Source organism: Macrobrachium nipponense, chromosome 2 (genome assembly GCF_015104395.2).
Source record: "Macrobrachium nipponense isolate FS-2020 chromosome 2, ASM1510439v2, whole genome shotgun sequence".
In the NCBI taxonomy this organism is placed as follows: domain Eukaryota; kingdom Metazoa; phylum Arthropoda; class Malacostraca; order Decapoda; family Palaemonidae; genus Macrobrachium; species Macrobrachium nipponense.
The window spans coordinates 21,534,770-21,555,148 of NC_087201.1; the positions used below are offsets into that span (position 1 = coordinate 21,534,770).

Sequence of the window (20,379 nt, forward strand, 5' to 3'; positions counted from 1 at the left end):
ACACTAATTTGCAATTATTTTGGTAAATATCACATTGTAAAATGATCAAAGCAACACAGAGAAAATATTATCACAAAATGATACATGAATTTGTAACGCTCGGACATAAATTTTTTTTTTTTTCAAAAATTCACCATAAATCAAAATATTGTGCTAGAGACTTCCAATTTGTTTCAAAATGAAGATAAATGATTGAATATTACTAGACTATAAGAGTTTTAGCTTACAATTGCATTTTTCGACCATTTCGGTTGAGTTAAAGTTGACAGAATGTCGAATTTTTTTAATTTATCGTGATTTATATGCAAATATTTTGAAAATGATAAAAGCTACAACCACGAATTGTTTTTAGTTGTATTCTACATGAAATTTTGCACATTTTCATATATAAAACTCTATGTAACGGCTAATATGAAACGGAGCAAATATTACAACAATGTGATGTAAGCATTTCGGAGATTTGCGGCAGATGTTTTTTTCAAAAATTCACCATAAATCGAAATATTGTGCTAGAGACTTCCAATTTATTTCAAAATGAAGATAAATGATTGAATATTACTAGATTGTAAGAGTTTAAGCTTACAATTGCGTTTTTCAACCATTTCGGTTGAGACAAATTTGACCAAATGTTGATTTTTTTCTATTTATCATGATTTATATGTAAATATTTCAAAAATTATAAAAGCTACGAACGAACATGAATTATTTTTTTGTATTCTACATGAAATTGCACACATTTTCATATATACAACTCTATATAATGGCTAACATGAAACAGTGCAAATATTACAACGTGATGTAAGCATTTCGGAGATTTGCGGCGGAGATACCGAGCGTGGTGGGAAGGAAAATGTTTTTTTCAAAAATTCACCATAAATCGGAATATTCTGCTAGACTTCCAATTTGTTTCAAAATTAAGATAAATGATTCAATATTACTAGACTGTAAGAGTTTTAGCTTTAAATTGCGTTTTTTGACCATTTCGGTCGAGTCAAAGTTGACCGAACGTCAATTTTTTTTATTTATAGTGATTTATATGCAAATATTTCGAAAATGATAAAAGCTACGACCATGAATTATTATTTTTTTGTATTCTACATGAAATTGCGCACATTTCCATATATATAACATTATATAACGGTTAATATGAAACGGTGCAAATATTACAACAATGTGACGTAAGCATTTCGGAGATTTGCGGCGGAGATACTGCGGGCAGAGGGAAGGAAAATTTTTTTCAGAAATTCACCATAAATCAAAATACTGTGCTAGTGACTTCCAATTTGTTTCAAAATGAAGGTAAATGATTGAATATTACTTATGGCTTATGTAACAAATCATAATCATTTCTTATAATTAACAACCACTTACCATAAAAACTGAGATAAACAACATCAAATATGACATACACAAACGAATCGGGAAAAAGGTTTTTTCCAATTTTGAGGGACTTTACTTTAATCTAAAAGTATGTTAGGTAACCTTTGTATACCCATTTTACATCAATGTACAAAAACAAAAATAATCATTTCAATAGTACATTAATTTCTTTTGGCAACTAGAAATGATTCCCCTAAGTTTTTCACTAGTAGGCTCAGTCAACTGATTCTGAGAACATATACATTAGTAATTGCAAATGACCACCGATTGGGTTTTTATACATTTCATGATGATAAAACAATGGACTCAGTAGGAGATAATACAATGGATTCAGTAAGTCAAACATCAGTTTCATTACCATTACCTTAAGTACAAATATCTTATACAAATGGATACAGTGTACCACCTAGCATAGGTCAATAGTTCACACATACACAAATTGTATCCAATGTATGGTAATACAATATGGTAACAAATGACAAGAAACTTGCTGTATAAAAATACACCAATGATCATAAAACCAGGGTAGGCTATAGATAAACATAGTATATGCCACCTGCCTGCTGAACTGTGTCATTTATGAGAGACAAAAAGAAGGGGTTACATTGTTTTCAAAATGTTTTGATTAAGTATATTTTTTTACAAATATTGGGAAAAAAGGTACACATGTAATTAATTACCTTTTGCACCGAGTTTTCAGTTTAAAGTATGATAACAGTGGTTTATAAATATAGTGAGTGTTTGCTGTTACGTGGTACATTGAGAAGGTTGGGTGAGGAAGGGTATAGAGCTGCCCTTGAAGACCCCCTAGATATTTTACTTGCCCTTATCCAGATTCCACTATTATTCGACAGGTTGTTGGCTCTATTAATTCGGATAACTGAAGGATTACTAGTATCTATACATAATTCACGAATGACCAAGATCAGTTGCACACTGCCTAGTAGCATTCCTTGTGATGTCTGAAATTTTCTATTTGCAGTACATCAGGTCAGTAATCAATCAACTCCTGAACTCTGGAAGTTGTTCATCTTTTGAATTTTAGACACAGGACTCTTAGTCTGTATTATGAATACTCAACCATACATAGAATTCAACTGTTTCTTCAATGTACACTGAAATTACTCACTTACCTTGAGAATGGCTTGTTTCAGATTCATCATGGCAGATTCAATATATTTATCAGTATTAGGAAGTTCACTGGATGACTCAGAATGATCTTGCATTATATTACTAACCTGCATAGAAAAATACATTAGGTAAACACAACTAGTACTAAAGTACAAAGCAAAACATTCATGGCTTCAATAAACTTCCCATTATTTTTTCTGTGTATGTGCAAGCCTCTTTGTTCCATTATTTAATTAACATACGTACATAAAAGAAACTTACTTGCAATTTTAACCTTGGTGACTGGAAGTACTGTTTTTCTAAATCAAAAAGTACTGCTTGTCTTTCTATGGATCTTTTTAGTTTTCCAATTTCAAACTTGTATTTCTCGATGTCTTTCTTTAACGTTGCAGGTGTATCTTCTGCTTCTTTACTCTGCGGTGAATCATCAGCAAGTCTTCCGCTCTCAGTTGAGAGCTCCTTCTGTTTCAATTCAAGTTCCATAACTTGTTCCCTTAAAGATATGTTTTCCAATTCAATGAAATACTTTTCCTTATTAACTTGATCCAACCTGTCTAAATCAGTCAAAACCTTAGACAAGGCTTTCTCCAGTGCATCTTTAAAAACCTCAAACTCAGTAGTATCATCAAGATTTTTAAAGACTGAACTACTTAATGTCTCTCTCCTTTGTGACTCTAAAAATGGCAGTTCAGTTGACATTGTACTTGTATTTGATAAATCTTTATCTTCATTGTCTTTCAGAGTTCCAAGAAATAGAGGGCTGCTCTTTTCTAGTTGATGCCAACTTTGCTCCTGACCATTTCTGGATGATCTTAGATCAGTGAGTTGTGTTTGGTAACTGAGTTTTTCTAAGATGATACTTTGGTGCTCCTCTTGCTCTGATTTAAGCCTATGTTTGTCTGCTTCTAAGGATGACAGCTGTCTCAATAAGGCAGCATTTTGATTTTCATAAGTTCTAATGATCAAATTTTGATCCTCAAGTTTCATTTTCAGTTTCTCAGCTTTATTATGAAGGTCCTTATTCTCTTTCTCAAGATCACTTATATGTTGGTCAAGGTCTTGGTTTTGTGTGTTGTACATCCTGGGAACAGTGACATCTGCCTCTTCAACAAGTACATCCTTTTCTGAATTTCCACCACTTGATATTGAGTCACCAGATAACTGTAGGTCTGTCTGAGTAGCTAAATCTCCGAAGACCCTTGAAAGACTAGATCCAATATCACTGAGCCTTCTATGAGTTGTAAGCTGAAGCTCTCTATCAAGGGCAAGCAATGTACTTGCTAGTTCAGCATTTACCATTTTATATCTTTCCATCAACTCGTCACGTTCCGTTTCAACATCCACTTTGTCTCGCTCAATCTTTTCACATTTTTCTCTAAGGTTTTTCAACTCTTCTTCTGTTTCTGAAAACTTAATCTTACACTCTTCCAAAGCAGCAACGTTTTTGTCGAGGGAGTTTTTCAGAGAACTGTTTTCACGAGCAGCTCCATCGGATTCAACGTGGAGTTTATGGGCCTCGGCCAGTTTCTTGTCAAGACTCAGGAGCCTCTCATTAAGAGAGATACACTTTTTCTCATATTCCTCTTTGACCTCTTTCGCCTCTTTACACTGGGCCTCTAAAGCAGCAATACACTGTCTCAACTCATCTGATTTCTCAGTCTCGGTCTCCATTTTCTTAATACGCGTGTTTAACTGAGTAAGATCGTGAACTAATTTCTCATTTTCCAACTTCATCCTTTTCCATTCATTTTCAATGTCTAACTTCTGGTGATAAAGTTCCTGTAATTTGACAGCTGTTTGATTTTTTTCATCCTTTTCCTTTTTCAACTCCTCTTCTAATCTGTTTGTTTGACATGCCAGTTCTTCCTTTAATTTAATGATAAGATTTTTTTCATCCTTTTCCTTTTTCAACTCTTCTTCTAATTTGCTTGTTTGGCATGTCAACCTCTCTATCTGAGCCCCCAGCTCTACCCCTTTGTTGGCCAAATTCATATTCTGTCCCTCTAATTCTTTATTATGTGAGCAAAGCTGCACATTTTCAGTTTTCAATTTTGCATGTTCTTGCTTCAGAGATTCCCATTCGCCTTCTAGGTTCAACCTTAATTTGGTTTCTTCTTGTAATTTTACATTCAACTTATTGTGTTCCTCTTTACTCTTCTTTGCTTCATCTTCTAATCCTCTCTTTTCAGAAGTTAATTCCTCAACTTGTGAAGTTAGTTCTAAACACTTCTGATTTAGCATGTTTTTCTCCTCTTTCAGAACAGAAAATTCCTTTTCCATTTGTATACTAACTTTCACCTCTTCTTCTAGTTTGGAAATCTCCTCTGTAAGCAAGACACTCTTAGCAATTTCTTCTGTAAGCTTTTCCTTTTCTGAGATCCAATCTTTTTCTTTCAGCAGAAGTGTTTGATAAGCTGCCTCAAGTTGATTAAAATTCTGCTGACATTCACTGAGCATTTTATTCGTCTCGATACACTCGGCCTCCTTATTCTGCAATTTTTCTTTCTCATTATTTTTTGAAGCTTGTACTTCCTCCAAATGTCTCATCATTTCCTTATGTTCTCTTTCTATGTGCTGTTGTTTCTCCTGCTCTGCCTCCAACTGAGATTTCAAATTCATATTAATGGAGTTTAATGAACTCATGTTTTCTTGGTGGGTTTGCTGCAAAGCATCAACTTCTTGAGACACTTTGGAAATCTCTTCTGCGTGAATATCACTGGAAAGAAATTATTTCCAGTAAGAAAACTTTTAACATAAGAACAACTAATACAGTAAAAATATGATATTGTTAGTATACAATAAAGTTTTGTACATACTTACCTGGCAGATATATACTTAGCTTATGTCTCTGACGTCACGACAGAAAATTCAAAACTCGCGGCACACGCTACAGGTAGGTCAGGTGATCTACCTACCCGCCGCTGGGTGGCGGGTGTAAGAACCAGTCCCCCTTTCTTGTCAGATTTTTTCTCCACCTGTCTCCTGAGGGGAGGCTGGGCGGGCCATCAATCGTATATATCTGCCAGGTAAGTATTTACAAAACTTTATTGTATACTAACAATATCATTTTTGTACATGAACTTCCCTGCCAGATACTTAGCTGATTGACACCCTTGGTGGAGGGAAAGAGACACATACTCACCTAGAAAGTGGGGACAACACATGTTAAAGGAATAAAATATATACCCTTGGTTCTTACCTGATTTAGGCAGAAGACTTCATAGTTACTGTCTATTAGTCTGCGTTGCCTAAAGAGTCTCAGCGAGGGCGTGACCTATAGCTGAAGAACTCTTTGGGTCTACCAATGGGAACTGAGTCCACTTACTTGGCTGAATCCAAACAGGGTCTGGTCAATGGGGATCAACCCGCTTACGTGACAGAGCCTATCACTACCAACCGCAAGGAGCCTCAAGCACAACCGATCACCTAACCAAATACAAATATTAGTATACGAAAGAAGGAGCTGCCTCCTGCAACCTCCTTCGTACAACCAAAAACTCAATATCAAAAACTAACAGGGAAAAAGATTAAAAAGGATGTGTTTCAGCTCCCTGCCCCAGCACTGAATCCGCCGATACGAAAGGGCCTAGCCCAAAACACTTTTCATACGTAATCGATACGTCTTTTAGGTAGTGATTGGAGAAGACTGATTCACACCTCCAAAAAGTGGCCTTCATGAGGTTTTGCAATGACATATTCTTCTTGAAAGCCAAAGACGTCGCGATGGCCCTTACTTCGTGCGCCTTGACTTTCAGAAGACTAAACTGTTGCTGATTGCACGATGTGAGGGCTTCTCTAATAAAATTCCTGATAAAGAATGAGAGGGCATTTTTAGATAAGGGCCTACTAGGGTCCCTTACTGAGCACCAGAGATTGCTCTCATTAGCACCAAGTCTTCTCTTCCTCTGAAGATAAAATTTCAGGCTTCTCACCGGGCAAAGAGATCTCTCCTCTTTTGTCCCAACTAAGGAGGATAAGCTTTTAATTTCGAAGCTCCTGGGCCACGGTGAAGAAGGGTTTTCATTCTTGGCTAGGAAAGCCGGAAGAAAAGAGCAAACCGCGGAGCCTCCTTTGAAACCTACCTCACCTTCTAGAGCCTGCAGCTCGCTGACTCTCTTTGCTGAAGCTAACGCACAGAGAAAAAGAGTCTTCATCGAGAGGTCTCTGAACGAAGCTGTATGGGGAGGTTCGAATCTTGAGGACCTCAGGAAGAGCAGCACGACATCTAGATTCCAGCTAGGAACTAAGAAAGAGGTTCTTTTAACCGTTTCAAATGATTTGATTAAGTCATGGAGGTCCTTATCTTCGGATATGTTTAATCCTCTGTGACGAAAAACTGAGGAAAGCATGCTCCTGTAGCCCTTGATGGTGGAGACTACTAACCCACATTTTTCCCTCAGGAAGATAAGGAAATCTGCTATCTGAGTCACAGAGGTACTGGAGGAGGAAACTTTATGAGTCCTGCACCAACGTCGAAAAACATCCCACTTCGACTGGTAGACTCTAGAGGTGGAAGGTCTACGTGCATTGGCAATAGCCCTTGCAGACTTTGCCAAAAAGCCCTTAGCTCTGACGAGACTCTTGATAGTCTGAATCCAGTCAGACTGAGAGCGGGGAGGTTTTTGTGAAACCTGTCGAAGTGGGGCTGTTTGAGCAGATCGACTCTTAGTGGTAGGGATCTTGGAACATCCACCAGCCATTCCAGTACCTCTGTGAACCAGTCCTGGGCGGGCCAGAACGGAGCTATCAAAGTCATCCTTGCTCCCTCTGAAGCTGCGAACTTCCTTAGCGTTTCCCCTAGAATCTTGAAAGGCGGGAACGCGTAAAGATCCAGGTTTTTCCAATCCATCAGGAATGCATCTATTGCTACTGCTCTTGGGTCCGCAATAGGGGAGCAGTATAGATCTATCCTCGCATTTCTGGAGGTCGCAAAGAGATCGAGATGGGGCCTGCCCCACGTCCTCCACAGCTCCTGGCATACGTCCGAGTGCAGAGTCCACTCTGAGGGAAGGACTTGATTCCTTCTGCTTAGCAGATCCGCTCTGACATTTATTTCTCCCTGTACGAACCTGGTAGAAAGAGTGAGTCCCCCCCTGTTTCCGAATGTAAGCCAGGGCTGTGGTGTTGTCCGAGTTGATCTGAACTGACTTTCCCTTTACGAGGGGTTCGAAGGTTTTGAGAGCGAACCAAATCGCTGTTAGCTCTTTCCTGTTGATGTGCCAGGACACCTGATCCCCCATCCAGGTGCCTGACACTTCTCTCGACTCGAGAGTAGCTCCCCAACCTATGTCCGATGCGTCTGCATATAACACTAGGTTGGGGTTCCGAACCTGCAAGGAAAGGCCTTCCTTGAACAGGAGAGGGTCTAGCCACCAACGGAGATCCTCCTTTATCACTTGCGAAATCTTGAACGCAAAGTCTAGACCTTGAGATCTTCGGTTCCAGTTCCTCGTCAGGAAGAACTGTAGGGGTCTGAGGTGCAACCTCCCTAGAGAAACGAATTGCTCCAGCGAGGAGAGTGTCCCCAACAGACTCATCCACTCCCTCGCTGTGCATACATCTTTCTCTAGAAAGGTTGCTACCTTCTCCGAACATCGGGTTATCCTCTCTGGGGAAGGATACACCCGAAAAACCTGAGAAGCCATCCGAATCCCCAGATAGATACGCTCTTGACTGGGGATTAGCTGTGACTTCTCGAAATTCACTAGCAAACCCAGAGAAGCTGCTAGATTCAACGTTAATCGTAAGTCCTCCAGACATTTCTCCTTGGACTTGGCCCTGATTAGCCAATCGTCCAAGTAGAGGGAAATCCTCACTCCCTCGAGATGAAGCCACTGAGCAACGTTCTTCATCAGCCCTGTGAAGACTTGGGGGGCTGTGGAAAGGCCGAAGCATAGGGCCCTGAACTGAAAAATGTTCCCTCCCCACACGAATCTTAGAAATTTGCGTGACGAAGGATGGATCGGCACGTGGAAGTAAGCGTCCTGAAGGTCCAGTGACACCATCCAGTCCCCGGGACGAAGAGCTGCTAAGACTGATGAAGTCGTCTCCATAGCGAACTTCCTCTTCTTCACAAAGACGTTCAGGGCGCTTACGTCCAGAACCGGCCTCCATCCTCCTGAGTTCTTGGGAACTAGGAACAGACGGTTGTAGAAACCCGCGGAAAGAGGGTCCTGTACCATCTCTATTGCCTCTTTCTGCAACATCAGCTCTACTGCTAGAGCGAGGGCTTGATTCATGAGTGGGTCTCTGTATTTGGCCACCAGCTCCCTTGGTGTGGTGGTCAAAGGTGGTCTCGAGATAAAGGGAATGAGGTATCCCCTCTTGATGATAGCGAGGGACCAGTTGTCCGCCCCCTTTCGTGCCCAGACGTCTGCAAAGTTCAGAAGTCTGGCACCCACAGTTGTCCGGAGGACACGCGAGCTATTTCTTGGCCCTAATAGACCGAGAGAAGGTTCTTCCTCTTCTAGGTGGTCTCGAACCTCTGGAGGAAGAAGAGCGGGACGAAGGGCCTCCTCGAAAGGGCTCTTGCCTACTCTTGAGTTTCCTTCTTCATTTTCTGTTGGAACGAAGGTTTCGGGATTCTAGCTGAGCGAGCCAGCATATCCTGCGTCGCTTTTGCTGACAACGAGCTGGAGATGTCATTAATTATCTTCTTAGGGAAGAGTTGCAGAGAAAGCTGAGAATACAACAAGGAAGCTCTCTGTGCATGAGAAACAGCCTTGGTAAGAAAGGAGCAGAAAACTGCCCTTTTCTTTACTACTCCTGCCCCAAAAAGGGAAGCTATCTCCCCGGATCCATCTCTCACTGCCTTGTCCATACAAGACAGCACTGCGTGAAGGTCTTCAGGTGAAAGAGTGTCTTGATCTTGAGTCCTCTTAGCCATGACTCCAAGGGTCCAGTCAAGAAAGTTAAAAACTTCTAAGACTCGGAACATTCCCTTCAGAAGGTGATCTAACTCGCTCATACCCCACGTCGTCTTCGCAGAATTAAGCGCCGAGCGACGTGCGGATCAACCAACGAAGAGAAGTCCGAGTCTGCTGAAGAGGGAAGAGTCAGACCCAAGGGCTCTCCTGACTCGTGCCAAAACCCCATCTTACCCGTAAGTTTGGACGGGGGAAAAGAAAATACGGTCTTCCCTTTCTCCTCCTTCGATACCAACCAATCGTCGAAGTTCTTAAGAGCCTTCTTCATTGACACCGTCGGTTTCATCTTAACGACTGAAGACTTCTTAGTCGTATTGGTCGTTGAAAATAAGGACGGAGGTGACGGAGGAACAACGGCCGAAAGAGACTCCCCAAAATCTTGCAAGAGGAGGTCAGTCAGTCTCTTGTATGACGAAACTGAAGCATCCTTGGGCAAATCTTCCTCAGAATCCCCAAGATACTCTTCAGACGAATGACGTTTAGAAGTTCTACTGCCAGGAGGAGAGCTATTCCTCGGAGAGCGCCTGTTTGGAGAGCGCCTACTGGGAGAATGTCCACTGGGAGAGCACCTACATGGAGAGCCCCCACTGGGAGAGCGCTTACAGGGAGAGCGCCTACAGAGAGAGCGCCTACTTGGAGAACGCCTAAAAGGAGAGCGCCTACCTGGAGAGCGCCTACTAGGAGAGCGCCTACTTGGAGAGCGCCTACTAGGAGAGCGCCTACTTGGGGAGCGCCTACTAGGAGAGCGCCTACTAGGAGAGCGCCTACTTGGGGAGCGCCTACTAGGAGAGCGCCTACTTGGGGAGCACCTACTAGGAGAGCGCCTACTAGCGGAAGCTCGCCTGTCGGAAACAAAGTCTAAGTCCACAGATGAGCGCCTGGACAAGGGAGAGCGCCTATCAGGCTCTCTGCGCCTGCTAGGCTCTTGGCGCCTGCCATCCTCAATACGCCTGCCAGGCTCTTGGTGCCTGTCAGACTCAAAACCCCTACCAGGCTCTTGACGCCTGCCACGGGGAGAGAAAACTTCCACGGAGGAGTCCCTGTCCGAAGCACGGCGCTTACAAGGCTCTGAGCGCCTATCCAATCGGGAGTAATCCAACGGAGAGGAATGCTTCCACTGGCGCCTACTAGGCTCTTGGCGCCTACTAGGCTCTTGGCGCCTACTAGGCTCCGAGCGCCCGTCAAAAGGAGAGCAGCTACCAGGCGAAGAACTCTTCCTTCGCTCCTGACGATAACGAGGCTCTTGACGTCTGTCAAGCTCTTGACGCCTAACTGAAGAGGAGCGGAAATCCTGAGGAGAGCGCCTGTCAGGCTCCTTACGCCTGACATGCTCAATACTCTTGCTGGGGAGAGAGGAGAGCCTACTCGGAGAGTGATCCCGAACTTCAGCCTGCACTTCTGACTTCCTACTACGAGGCTCAATAACTTCTCTAGCAGGAGGAGAGCGAGCAGAAGGGACGTTCTTAGACTTCTTCACCGGAAGCGAGGCGTCCTTCCGACGATGAGAAGACCCGGCAATAGAATCAGCTAAAGCCGCAATCTGCGCCTGCAGACCCGCCAGGATGCGCGCAGGAGACCTCTTGAATTCCTCTACAGGAGACCTAGTCCGAGACCGAACAGGAGAAGCGTAAAAAGAAGAATTCTTGGCTCTCTTGCGTTCCACTTCTGGTTCTTCCGCGAAGGATTCGGGGCTGGAAGGAAGGGCGCAAGGAGCTTTCCAGGGCCTCTTGAGAGGGCGAGACGACTCCGAGGCGCTCCATCTACGCTTAGGAGAAGGCGACGAAGATGACGAGAAGCACTGGCGCAATAACTCCTTCTTGCCTCGATCCAAGGCAGCTTGGGAACGAGAAACAGGATCTGCCGAGGGGACGCCTGACCGGTGGGGGTTCTCCCTAACCTTCCTGCGGCTTTCGACTTTCCTCCTCCACTGGGTCTGGGAGTCGGGAAGAGGTCTAGGCCTGGAAGCATTAGTGAGCCAGTCAGACGCACCCTCCACTGCACTAGGGGCACTGCACTGATCACTTGCACTATCACTCTTACCTTGTCAAGAGCGAGCGAAGCTCTCCTTACTCCTGATCGAGGCTCTCCCGGAAGCAACTTCCGAAAACGAATCTTCGGGTTCAAAGCTGGGCGCAGGGGCTGAAACAAGAGAAGGAACTACTTCTGCTACAGGGTTCTCAACGTCCATTTCACCGACTCTAGATCTACTTGAGCTCCTTGAAGAAGCCTTACGCGCCCTATCCTTCTCCAACTTCCTTAAATAAGTAGAAAGAGCCTTCCATCCATCTTCATCTAAACTCTCGCACTCTTTACAAGGGTTAACAAAAGAGCAATCATTCCCCCTATAAACCATACATACGGAGTGAGGATCCAAAGCAGCCTTTGGAAGCCTCACTTTACAGTCACTCACTGAGCAAACTCTAAATAAAGAAGGTTTCTTAACCTCAGAATCATCCATGATTATTAACTCAAAGAACAATCCAAAAGAAAATCCAAAAGCGTAAGCCAAGCCAACAAACAAAAGGTACTTCACCAAAATCCAATTCGTCGGCAACAAGAAAGAATCTAACTATCGTAATGACTGAACAACAGGTGTTGTCCAGCCGGCGACAGAAAAAAATCTGACAAGAAAGGGGGACTGGTTCTTACACCCGCCACCCAGCGGCGGGTAGGTAGATCACCTGACCTACCTGTAGCGTGTGCCGCGAGTTTTGAATTTTCTGTCGTGACGTCAGAGACATAAGCTAAGTATATATCTGGCAGGGAAGTTCATGTACAAAAATACATTATAAGTTGATAAGGAATGGTGAATAAAAAGATACAAATATTTTTTAACAAAAAGAAATAACTGAAAAACAATAGGTGCTTCTGTGTTTCAGTCTAAATAAGTACAATGAATTTCATAATAAAACTATTCAATGCCTATTAAACCTTTACTAATAAGGCAAAGAAGGAATTTCTTAGGCTTCTATGCAAGTGGAAACTATAGCTATGTTATGTTACTTATATGAAATCTACCTTTTTTCCACACTTCCCATTTTCCTGAACTCAACACTGCACTGTTCACATAAACTCATTTTGAAATTTATACGCCAACAGGCAGGGTTGAAGAATAATTCTGTATAATAATAATGATGACAAGATTCACCAATCACGCGCTCTACTCACAGCTTCATATGTCACGAGTAATCTTTTAAACAAGGCACTGGTTTTAATCCATAAGAACAAATACAATTCCAGTAGATTAACAGCTTTATCAAATACATAGTTGTTTGAAAAAATATATCGCCAATAATTTCTAATGTAATTGCAAGATTTTCTATGCCACAATTCTTTTACCTGTTATATACTACCTTTTCTGCTGGTAAAATCATTTAACAAAATGTCAAGGATAACTGTACCTCATCTGTTGCTTTATAAGTGTGAGCTGCATACCAAACTGTTCCTCAGCATGAGCACGTGTTGTTTCAACTTGATTTTCTTTTTCTTTAATTTCCTCTGCCATTGCCTGCAGTTTCTGCATAAGATTCTGAATCTGAAATGCAAAATGTTTATTGAGAGTAGCATTAATTAAGACCTCTGTTCTCACAGAATCCCTGGAAGTACTCCTTAGAAATTTATTTGTAAACAGAAAATGCTACCGAGGACAGCACAATGACAATCTAATCATACCTATTTTTGTTTCAACAGATATAATCTGGTCTGTAGACCATTTACATTCCAATGCATAATATAATCACATATTGAAAATATTATGCTGAAGTGCTCAAGTTTTATTTTATTTTGATAGATTATCAATTTACAAATTTTCTAAGCTTTTATTGACAATATTTATTTGTTTGTTTACAATACTATACATTAGTTGTCCAATGCACAACAACCCCTTATGTGAGTGTCCAAACTAGTAGTACATAGTTTCTTTGTTTCTACATTTTATAAAAGTTTTTATAGTGTATGTTACTCTATTTTTTATGTTTTGTTTTTGTTTCACAACTCAAAAAAACATGAATTACATCCATATGTGTTTTCATGTACTGCCATTTTTACTTACTCTTGTTGTGGAATACAAAACTGGCTGGAAAACCATGTAGAGCCCCTTTAATCCCTTTTATTATTCTCAACTAATAAATTAAATGAAATGCCATAAATGACAAAACCATACCGATTCACTCCAGCTGGATATTTTTTTCAAGTTTTATAATCTATCTTTTTCTTGCAATCGTGTTTCTTTTTATTTTCAAGACCCTCCTGGAATAATGACTAAGTGAAATATTACTGTGCAATGGGAAACTGTGGTCTTGAATAACAATGTAAATGTTTAACAGTGACAAAACTGTCACGCTAGCTAACTGTGTACAAATAAAACTGTCTTCATAAATAACTTCGTATCACAGAAGACTACCACCATTACACAGTATACATACATTACACACTTTCCTGGCTTGTGGGAGGGTACACTTGTAGTGTCCCACATTGCACACTTTCCCTTCAGTTATTGTACCTAATTGTCCACCTTCTTCAACTTTACCTAGACCAACCTTAGGAGCCGCTATAAAAAAATTAATATGCAGCACCCCAGACCGGGGAAACTTTGAAGTCAACCAATTTAAGAAAAAAAACACCTCAATGGAAAGAGGAAGATATGCAAATGCACATGCTGTCAGAAAAAAAAATTCTAAAAAATTTTCTCTACCTTCCACGAGAAGTTGAAAATGACGATTTACAACCCCTTGTAGGACCTCTTTTACAAGGCAATTGTAAATGTTACCAAATTATACATGGTTTTCTAATAAATAAATCATGATTTTCTAATAAATAAATCATGATTTTTAAAAATTAAATTGTATTTTTCCTACTTGAGATACTTATATTAGGAATTACTTTACGGCGAAGCTGGAACACAGCCATTAAATTCTTGAACAAAGTGGTTGGGCAGTAACTAACGTCTGGTGGTCCTGGATGCAAACACTCCACTTTGCCTTTTGCCCCAGGTTTCAAACTGAGTGGTGGCATGAGGTGGGCACAAATGTAAAGGACCTCAGGTTTTTATAGATAGGAAAATTACAATTTACTTTCAAAAATTGTGATTTGTTCCTATTCGATATACAAACCTTGATCCTTTACATTAGGAAGACTCACTGATTGGTGGCAGGAATCTGAGTGAGCTTCTACAACTGTCTGGAGTTCAGGACACCTAGGCTATTCCTCCTGGTTGTAAGAGTGAAGAGGAGTGCCCTGCCTCTGATAACTTGATTGGAGTATATAGGAGCTGCATGATTAAGAATTAGACTTCTGGGCCTTTTCGAAATGAGTGAGGAATTGTAACTCATCAGAAAAAGGGGCTGGGAAGAATATTTAGTCAGAGACATTCATGCAAAGTTCAGGGAAGGGTTTGCATTACTGCCAGTCTACTTTCTCCCACTGCTAGAGGAAGGAGCAGGATTGCTTCTATGATTCTGATAAGAAAAATAGAAAGGAAATTGATGTGCAGGCATACCGCATCAAAGGCCTGGTCAGACGTGTAAGTTTGAGTCCTATCCCCAACCTGAAGGAAGATGAATAGAAGGATGAGGAGGGGGAAGGGGGATAGGCCAGTCACTATCGCATCCTTCTTACCTCTAGAACCACAAACCATAGGTGAGATGCAACTTGTCCTCTTGAAGGAGCCGAGTAAGCAAACACAACTTGTGAGCATCCACCACCAGTCCAAGGAAAAGAGGTTCCAAGGACCTGTGGGGAGACCCGAAGGAAGAAAGATATAAATACGGTCGCAATGAGACCTCATCTATCTTCTGGTCTGACATATTCTTTGGAGTGATGAAGTGTACCCAGCCACTGGATGTATCCAATTGCAGAGAAGTCTCACACGATCTCGTAAGACTTGGAGAAAGACGTGTCATTAAACACTTCTGCATTGGCAGTCTGCAGTGGAGAAAGGAATCGACATTCAATGAAGGGTGTCGATCCTTCTTAGGTAGAGTAACACACCAATAGGACAAAGTAATACTTGAATTGGATCAACCAATACAAAGTCCAAAACGCAGGAGATCCTGAAGGATTCGAACTCGTCAATAGATGCCGAATGATTGAGCATCCGAGATGGAATCACAACATAACACCAGCCTTTTAAAGGGTGATGTTGAGAACGAACCGTGCATATAGTCTATCTTCTTTGCCAATGTCTGATGATTCTTGCTAGGTATTTGCACTCTACATGAGAGTCAAATGCCTTCTAGAGACTGAGGTCCCTGTGATGGCAAGACAGAAGTTTCTCATCAGCAGTTGAATCTCAACTAAGGAGAAACAATACAGGCAGTCCCTGGCGCTTTTCAATTTTATTCATCAGAAATTATTTCAAGGGTTACAAAGCATGTTCCAGGGTTATGACGCCTACAACCCTCATCTGGCAGAAGAAATATGATACCAAAAATGCAAAATAATCAATATTTGAAGTTTTTTATGCAAAATGCAATAAGAATGGAGTTTACATAGTTTGCAATACACCCAAAGCATTAAAAGTAAGGTTTTCTTAGCATTTTTGGTGATGTTCCGGCTTACGTCGATTTTCGGGTTACAACGCGTCTCAAGAACGGAACCCCCGTCGTAACCAGGGGACTGCCTGTACTACTTTAGTGAATGACTAAGACAAATGTGGACCTAAGTCTTCACAGTTGAATCGGAGAGAAGTTAACTCTCTCAATTCTGATAAATGGAAAAAGTCTCGTCGATATCACCAACCAGTGAAGACTGCTCTAATCCCTGGCATGTTATACCGTGGGGTAAGCAGAAGGATGATAAAGTCTAATGAGACATATCTCTGCCTGAAAATTCTCACAAGGGCAAATGTGTAACAAGAGACAACCTTACACGAGAATTCCAAGCCAACCCGAGATCTAAGTCTGTGATGGCCAGGCAAAGAGATTCGAATTAGTAGTTAAACCTCAACAGAGGAGAAACAATATTAAGACAAACAGAATCTCAGAGAGAAGGCAGAACTCTGCCCCTTACTTGACTCCATATATTGAGTTGTCTGTTTGTGCATTCCAAGTTGAAACGCATTCAACTCATACAACTACTATCGAGTGCAATACAAATACACTCAAGTGTCTGCATGTCAATCAAAAAAAAAGAGGGAAAGAAACCCACTTGTTTGATGATAATGCCAACCCTGGGGTGCTGTTGGTAAATAATACCACTAGTAGTCTCAAAATCAAAATCAGAAACTCTTGGGAGGCATGAAAAATTGTCCTGAGTTTCAGGTTAATTAAGAGAAGGAACTATTCATCTTGGTCACATACCAGAATAATTAATTTACAGGTATGAACCTATTACTCGGACAATGCAACTGTTAACAGACGCATGTCGCAAAGAGAATATACTAGTATATTCGTAGGATCCTGTTAATCAAGCGCCAGCCTAATTCTTCTTCATTGAGAGACAAGAATAAGGACTGGAAGCAGACTTCCTTCATTCTCTAATGAAGAGAGCAAAGGTGAAGCTGTCCCAAAGGGAAGCTTCTACAGTGATAACAGGACACCGAAGAAAAATAGTTCATGCCTAACTTGTTGTTCCCAAAACAGGAGCACTAGAAAGGTGGTGTTCAAACTTCTTGGTGCTATCCATCCTGAACAGACTGAACGTATGTTCAGTGAGATCCTAAGATTGAACCAGGAACACTCTCTCTCGTATTCGGACTCTCGGGAGTAGATCCCGTAGAGTTCCTCTTATTCCCTTGCTCATTCCAGTGCGGTGTTCTCATTCTGCTAAACAAAGCATTCTTTTCCTACAACTGTTCCGTTTGCTTTAATGCAAGTGAAAGTTGAACGGAGTGCAATGCGCCAAAAGTTGGTGAGAACTTGCCACGTCTTGCTATGCATCTATCCGCTACGTGATTGAACCTCATAAAGAGGACTACACAGGGAACCTCTTCGAAGCTCCTCCACATGCCTCGTCCCGAGGGACAGTGACATTGACCTTGTCACCTGAAGAATAGCTATTCCTGGCTTTCACATGGGTCTGAGCCACCAAAGCAGCTCGGTCCCTTCTCTCACCCAGCGCCACTGTCATGATGGAGAGAAGATTACCCATTACTGACTGTAGGTGTAGGATCCCCCTTTGGAGGTTGTACTCTCGGAGAGACTTGTGAACAAGTACCCGACACAACCACAGTTCCCTGAGCAGCGCCTTTGGAACCAGAGACAGGAGAAAGAACCTACGTTCCGAACTCCTGGGGCTCCTGAGACACTAGATATTAGGGACAGTGTCATGGTTGCTGCTCCTGAAGAGTGGGTGAGCTGACCAGAAAGCCAACTGCTTCCTCCTTGGGGGGAGGATGCAGACCCTTAGAAGTCTCTTGTTGAGACTTCTTAGGGGACAGAGAAGCTACCTCCCTCTTCTTAGGCTGGGAAGCCTTCAAACAGGGAGGTAAGGAGACATCCGAAGACGATGACCCCTGTGAAACTCGCTGCAACATGGGAAAAGAACCGCACTGATCAAGAGCAGAGAGTTCATTCAGTACAGGTGAGCACTCGGCTCTGTGGCAGAGCTGGCTGGCCAAGCCAAGTTGAGTGAGCTGAGCAGATCAACACTATGAGTGGTAATCATCAGCACAGAACTATCACTTCCAAATTAACAGTTCTTCTTTGAGGCCAAAGCTCCAAGAAGAAAAATAAAAAGTGTTTCAGGGCCTGTTGTCCTATGTGTTCAGACCCGAAGATTCAAGACGTGTGGATGGTACTTGATCATTTGTCTAGATGGTGTTGGCATGCAATACCAAGCTCTGCTAAAACCCAAACAAGACTGAAGAGCGAACTCATCTATATGTACTGGTAAGGGGTGGCTCACTATCCAAATGCTCATGACAGCAAGTGCTTGGCGAGTGCTACAATTTGTAAGAATTCCTTCACTCAGCGAGAATCCAGACTTTGGAAGGCAATAATCAGGCAAGCTTTGCCTTGCCCTGGGGTGCTAGGCAACATGATGAAGCCGAGCATTTGAGAGCGCCAGCAAAACCAAGGAATCCAGGCGCTTGGCGAGACTCCTGATTCTTATAATAACTATTATAGCGAATGCTCATCTTGCCCGAGTGTTTAGAAATCATAGAAAACCAAAACACTATGAGAATGCCAGAAATTCCAAGGACTTCAATCGTTTAGCGAGACTCCTGATTCTTGTAATAACAATGATCTGGAATGCCCTTCTCGCCTGAGTGTTTTGAAATCACAGAAAACCAACACTCTGAGAATGACAGAAATTCCAATTAACTCAAGCACTCAGCGAGACTCCCGATTATTGTAATAACAATTATCGGGAAATCTCATCTTGTCTGAGTGTTTGGAGATCATAGAAGACCAGAAAACTCTGAGAGTGCTAAAAATTCCAAGGAATTTAAGCGCTCAGTGAGACTTCCGAATTCATTAAATGATCATCGGGGAGGGGTCCCTCTTCGACTCCTGTAGAAATCGACGAGGAACAAGTATGAAAACCTGTCCCATATGCAAGCATTTAAGACTGGATTACAAGTGCAATTCCACAGAATATGCACTCAAGGCTCCAAAAATGCAAATCCCCACACGCGACTGCAAATTAGAATCTGTCCAAAGGACAGAAAGAGCCAGGGAGGACACAGTCTCCAGGTGTTCAATTCTTCCGAATCGAAACACCAGGTGTTGAGACAGTGAGAAGTCTCTCTGTCACAGACAGAAGATCCTTGATCAACAACGTGGACATACGTCCGGTGGGACACTAAGACCCTTCCAGGAACGTAGCCCGAAGCTGGATCCTGCAGGGGCACTCTGTAGGATCCTCCTATTCACCTTAACCCTCCTGGCGTAGCCAGAGGAAGTAGAGGGAATGAGTAAGGAAGTCTGGACACACGTGCTCGTCTTGCTAGCAGAATTAGGAGAACTGAGTCGCATACAGCAATAAACCTGTGGTGATGGCCCCGACACGAGACTAGGAGAGCATTCTTGCCCTGGAGAAATGCTTTCACAAGGAGGGTTACAAAACGCTCGCATGGCAGGAGAAATGCTCGCCACCACTGAGACCAGTTAGTCACGCAAACGTGATTGTGGCCTGGGTGGAGTTGATTGTGCAACTGACTGGCGAGAGCTGGAACAGTTCTTCCGACCCATCCCAGTCCCCTTCAAGGTCAAAACCTCTCGGCAGGACTGAACGGGGGACCTCCAACCAGTCTCACCGAGTGTACAGTTTCACAAGACCCTCATGTCAACCCTGGGAACCAAGCGGTCACCGCGAGAGTGATCGCTAGCAAGGTCTGAGTCACTTGAGCGACACCACTTTCTTCAGCTCCGTGCCCGAGTCACGACGGTGGGCAGACTCATCGTTAATGACTAGATGCACACGAATCCACAGACTTGCGTGCACTTGGAGAGGCTCGCAGCAGAGGTGCAAACCAAAGTTTGCACCTCTACGACTCCCGACACACAAGACCCTGGAGGCGGCGTGACGGTTCCTCTTCCTGAAGGAACAGGAGAGCCAACGAAGACCTAACTGCCACCTCAATTCAAGGAAGCAGACCCTTAGAAGTCCTGTGACGAGACTCCTTAGGGCGGGGAGAGACTACCTTCTCCTTCTCCGGCAAGGGAGCCTTAGAAGTCGAAGGGGAGGAAGCTGAAGAAGGCGATGATGATGACGAAGGCGAAGAGGACGATGACGATACTTGACGAGCTCTCTTTCTCCTCAACTTCTTCCGCAAGACATTTTCTATAGACAAAGCACAGTCACCAGCAGATGTAGAGCTAATAATCACAGGGCAGCTGCGAAGATGCAGTCCAGTGATGAAACTCCAAGATAACAGTGGCAAATTGATATGCTTTTCAGCTGGGGAACAGTACATACACTTAAGGGCCAAGGGCCAATGTCACAGCATGCTAACAAGTCACAGGTACAATTCCGAGGTCAGGATTGTGAATGTGTAGAT

The 20,379-nt window shown here is 42.6% G+C and overlaps 1 protein-coding gene across 1 annotated transcript in view; it reads right to left on the reverse strand.

Annotated features, from left to right (window-relative positions):
- The window catches only part of LOC135220476 (A-kinase anchor protein 9-like), a 465,336-nt gene that overhangs the window by 381,691 nt on the left and 63,266 nt on the right, over positions 1-20,379 (reverse strand). The window contains 3 exon segments of the mRNA XM_064257603.1: positions 2,514-2,618; positions 2,773-5,227; positions 12,839-12,972. Of these exon segments, the coding sequence (XP_064113673.1) occupies positions 2,514-2,618; positions 2,773-5,227; positions 12,839-12,972 (2,694 nt within the window).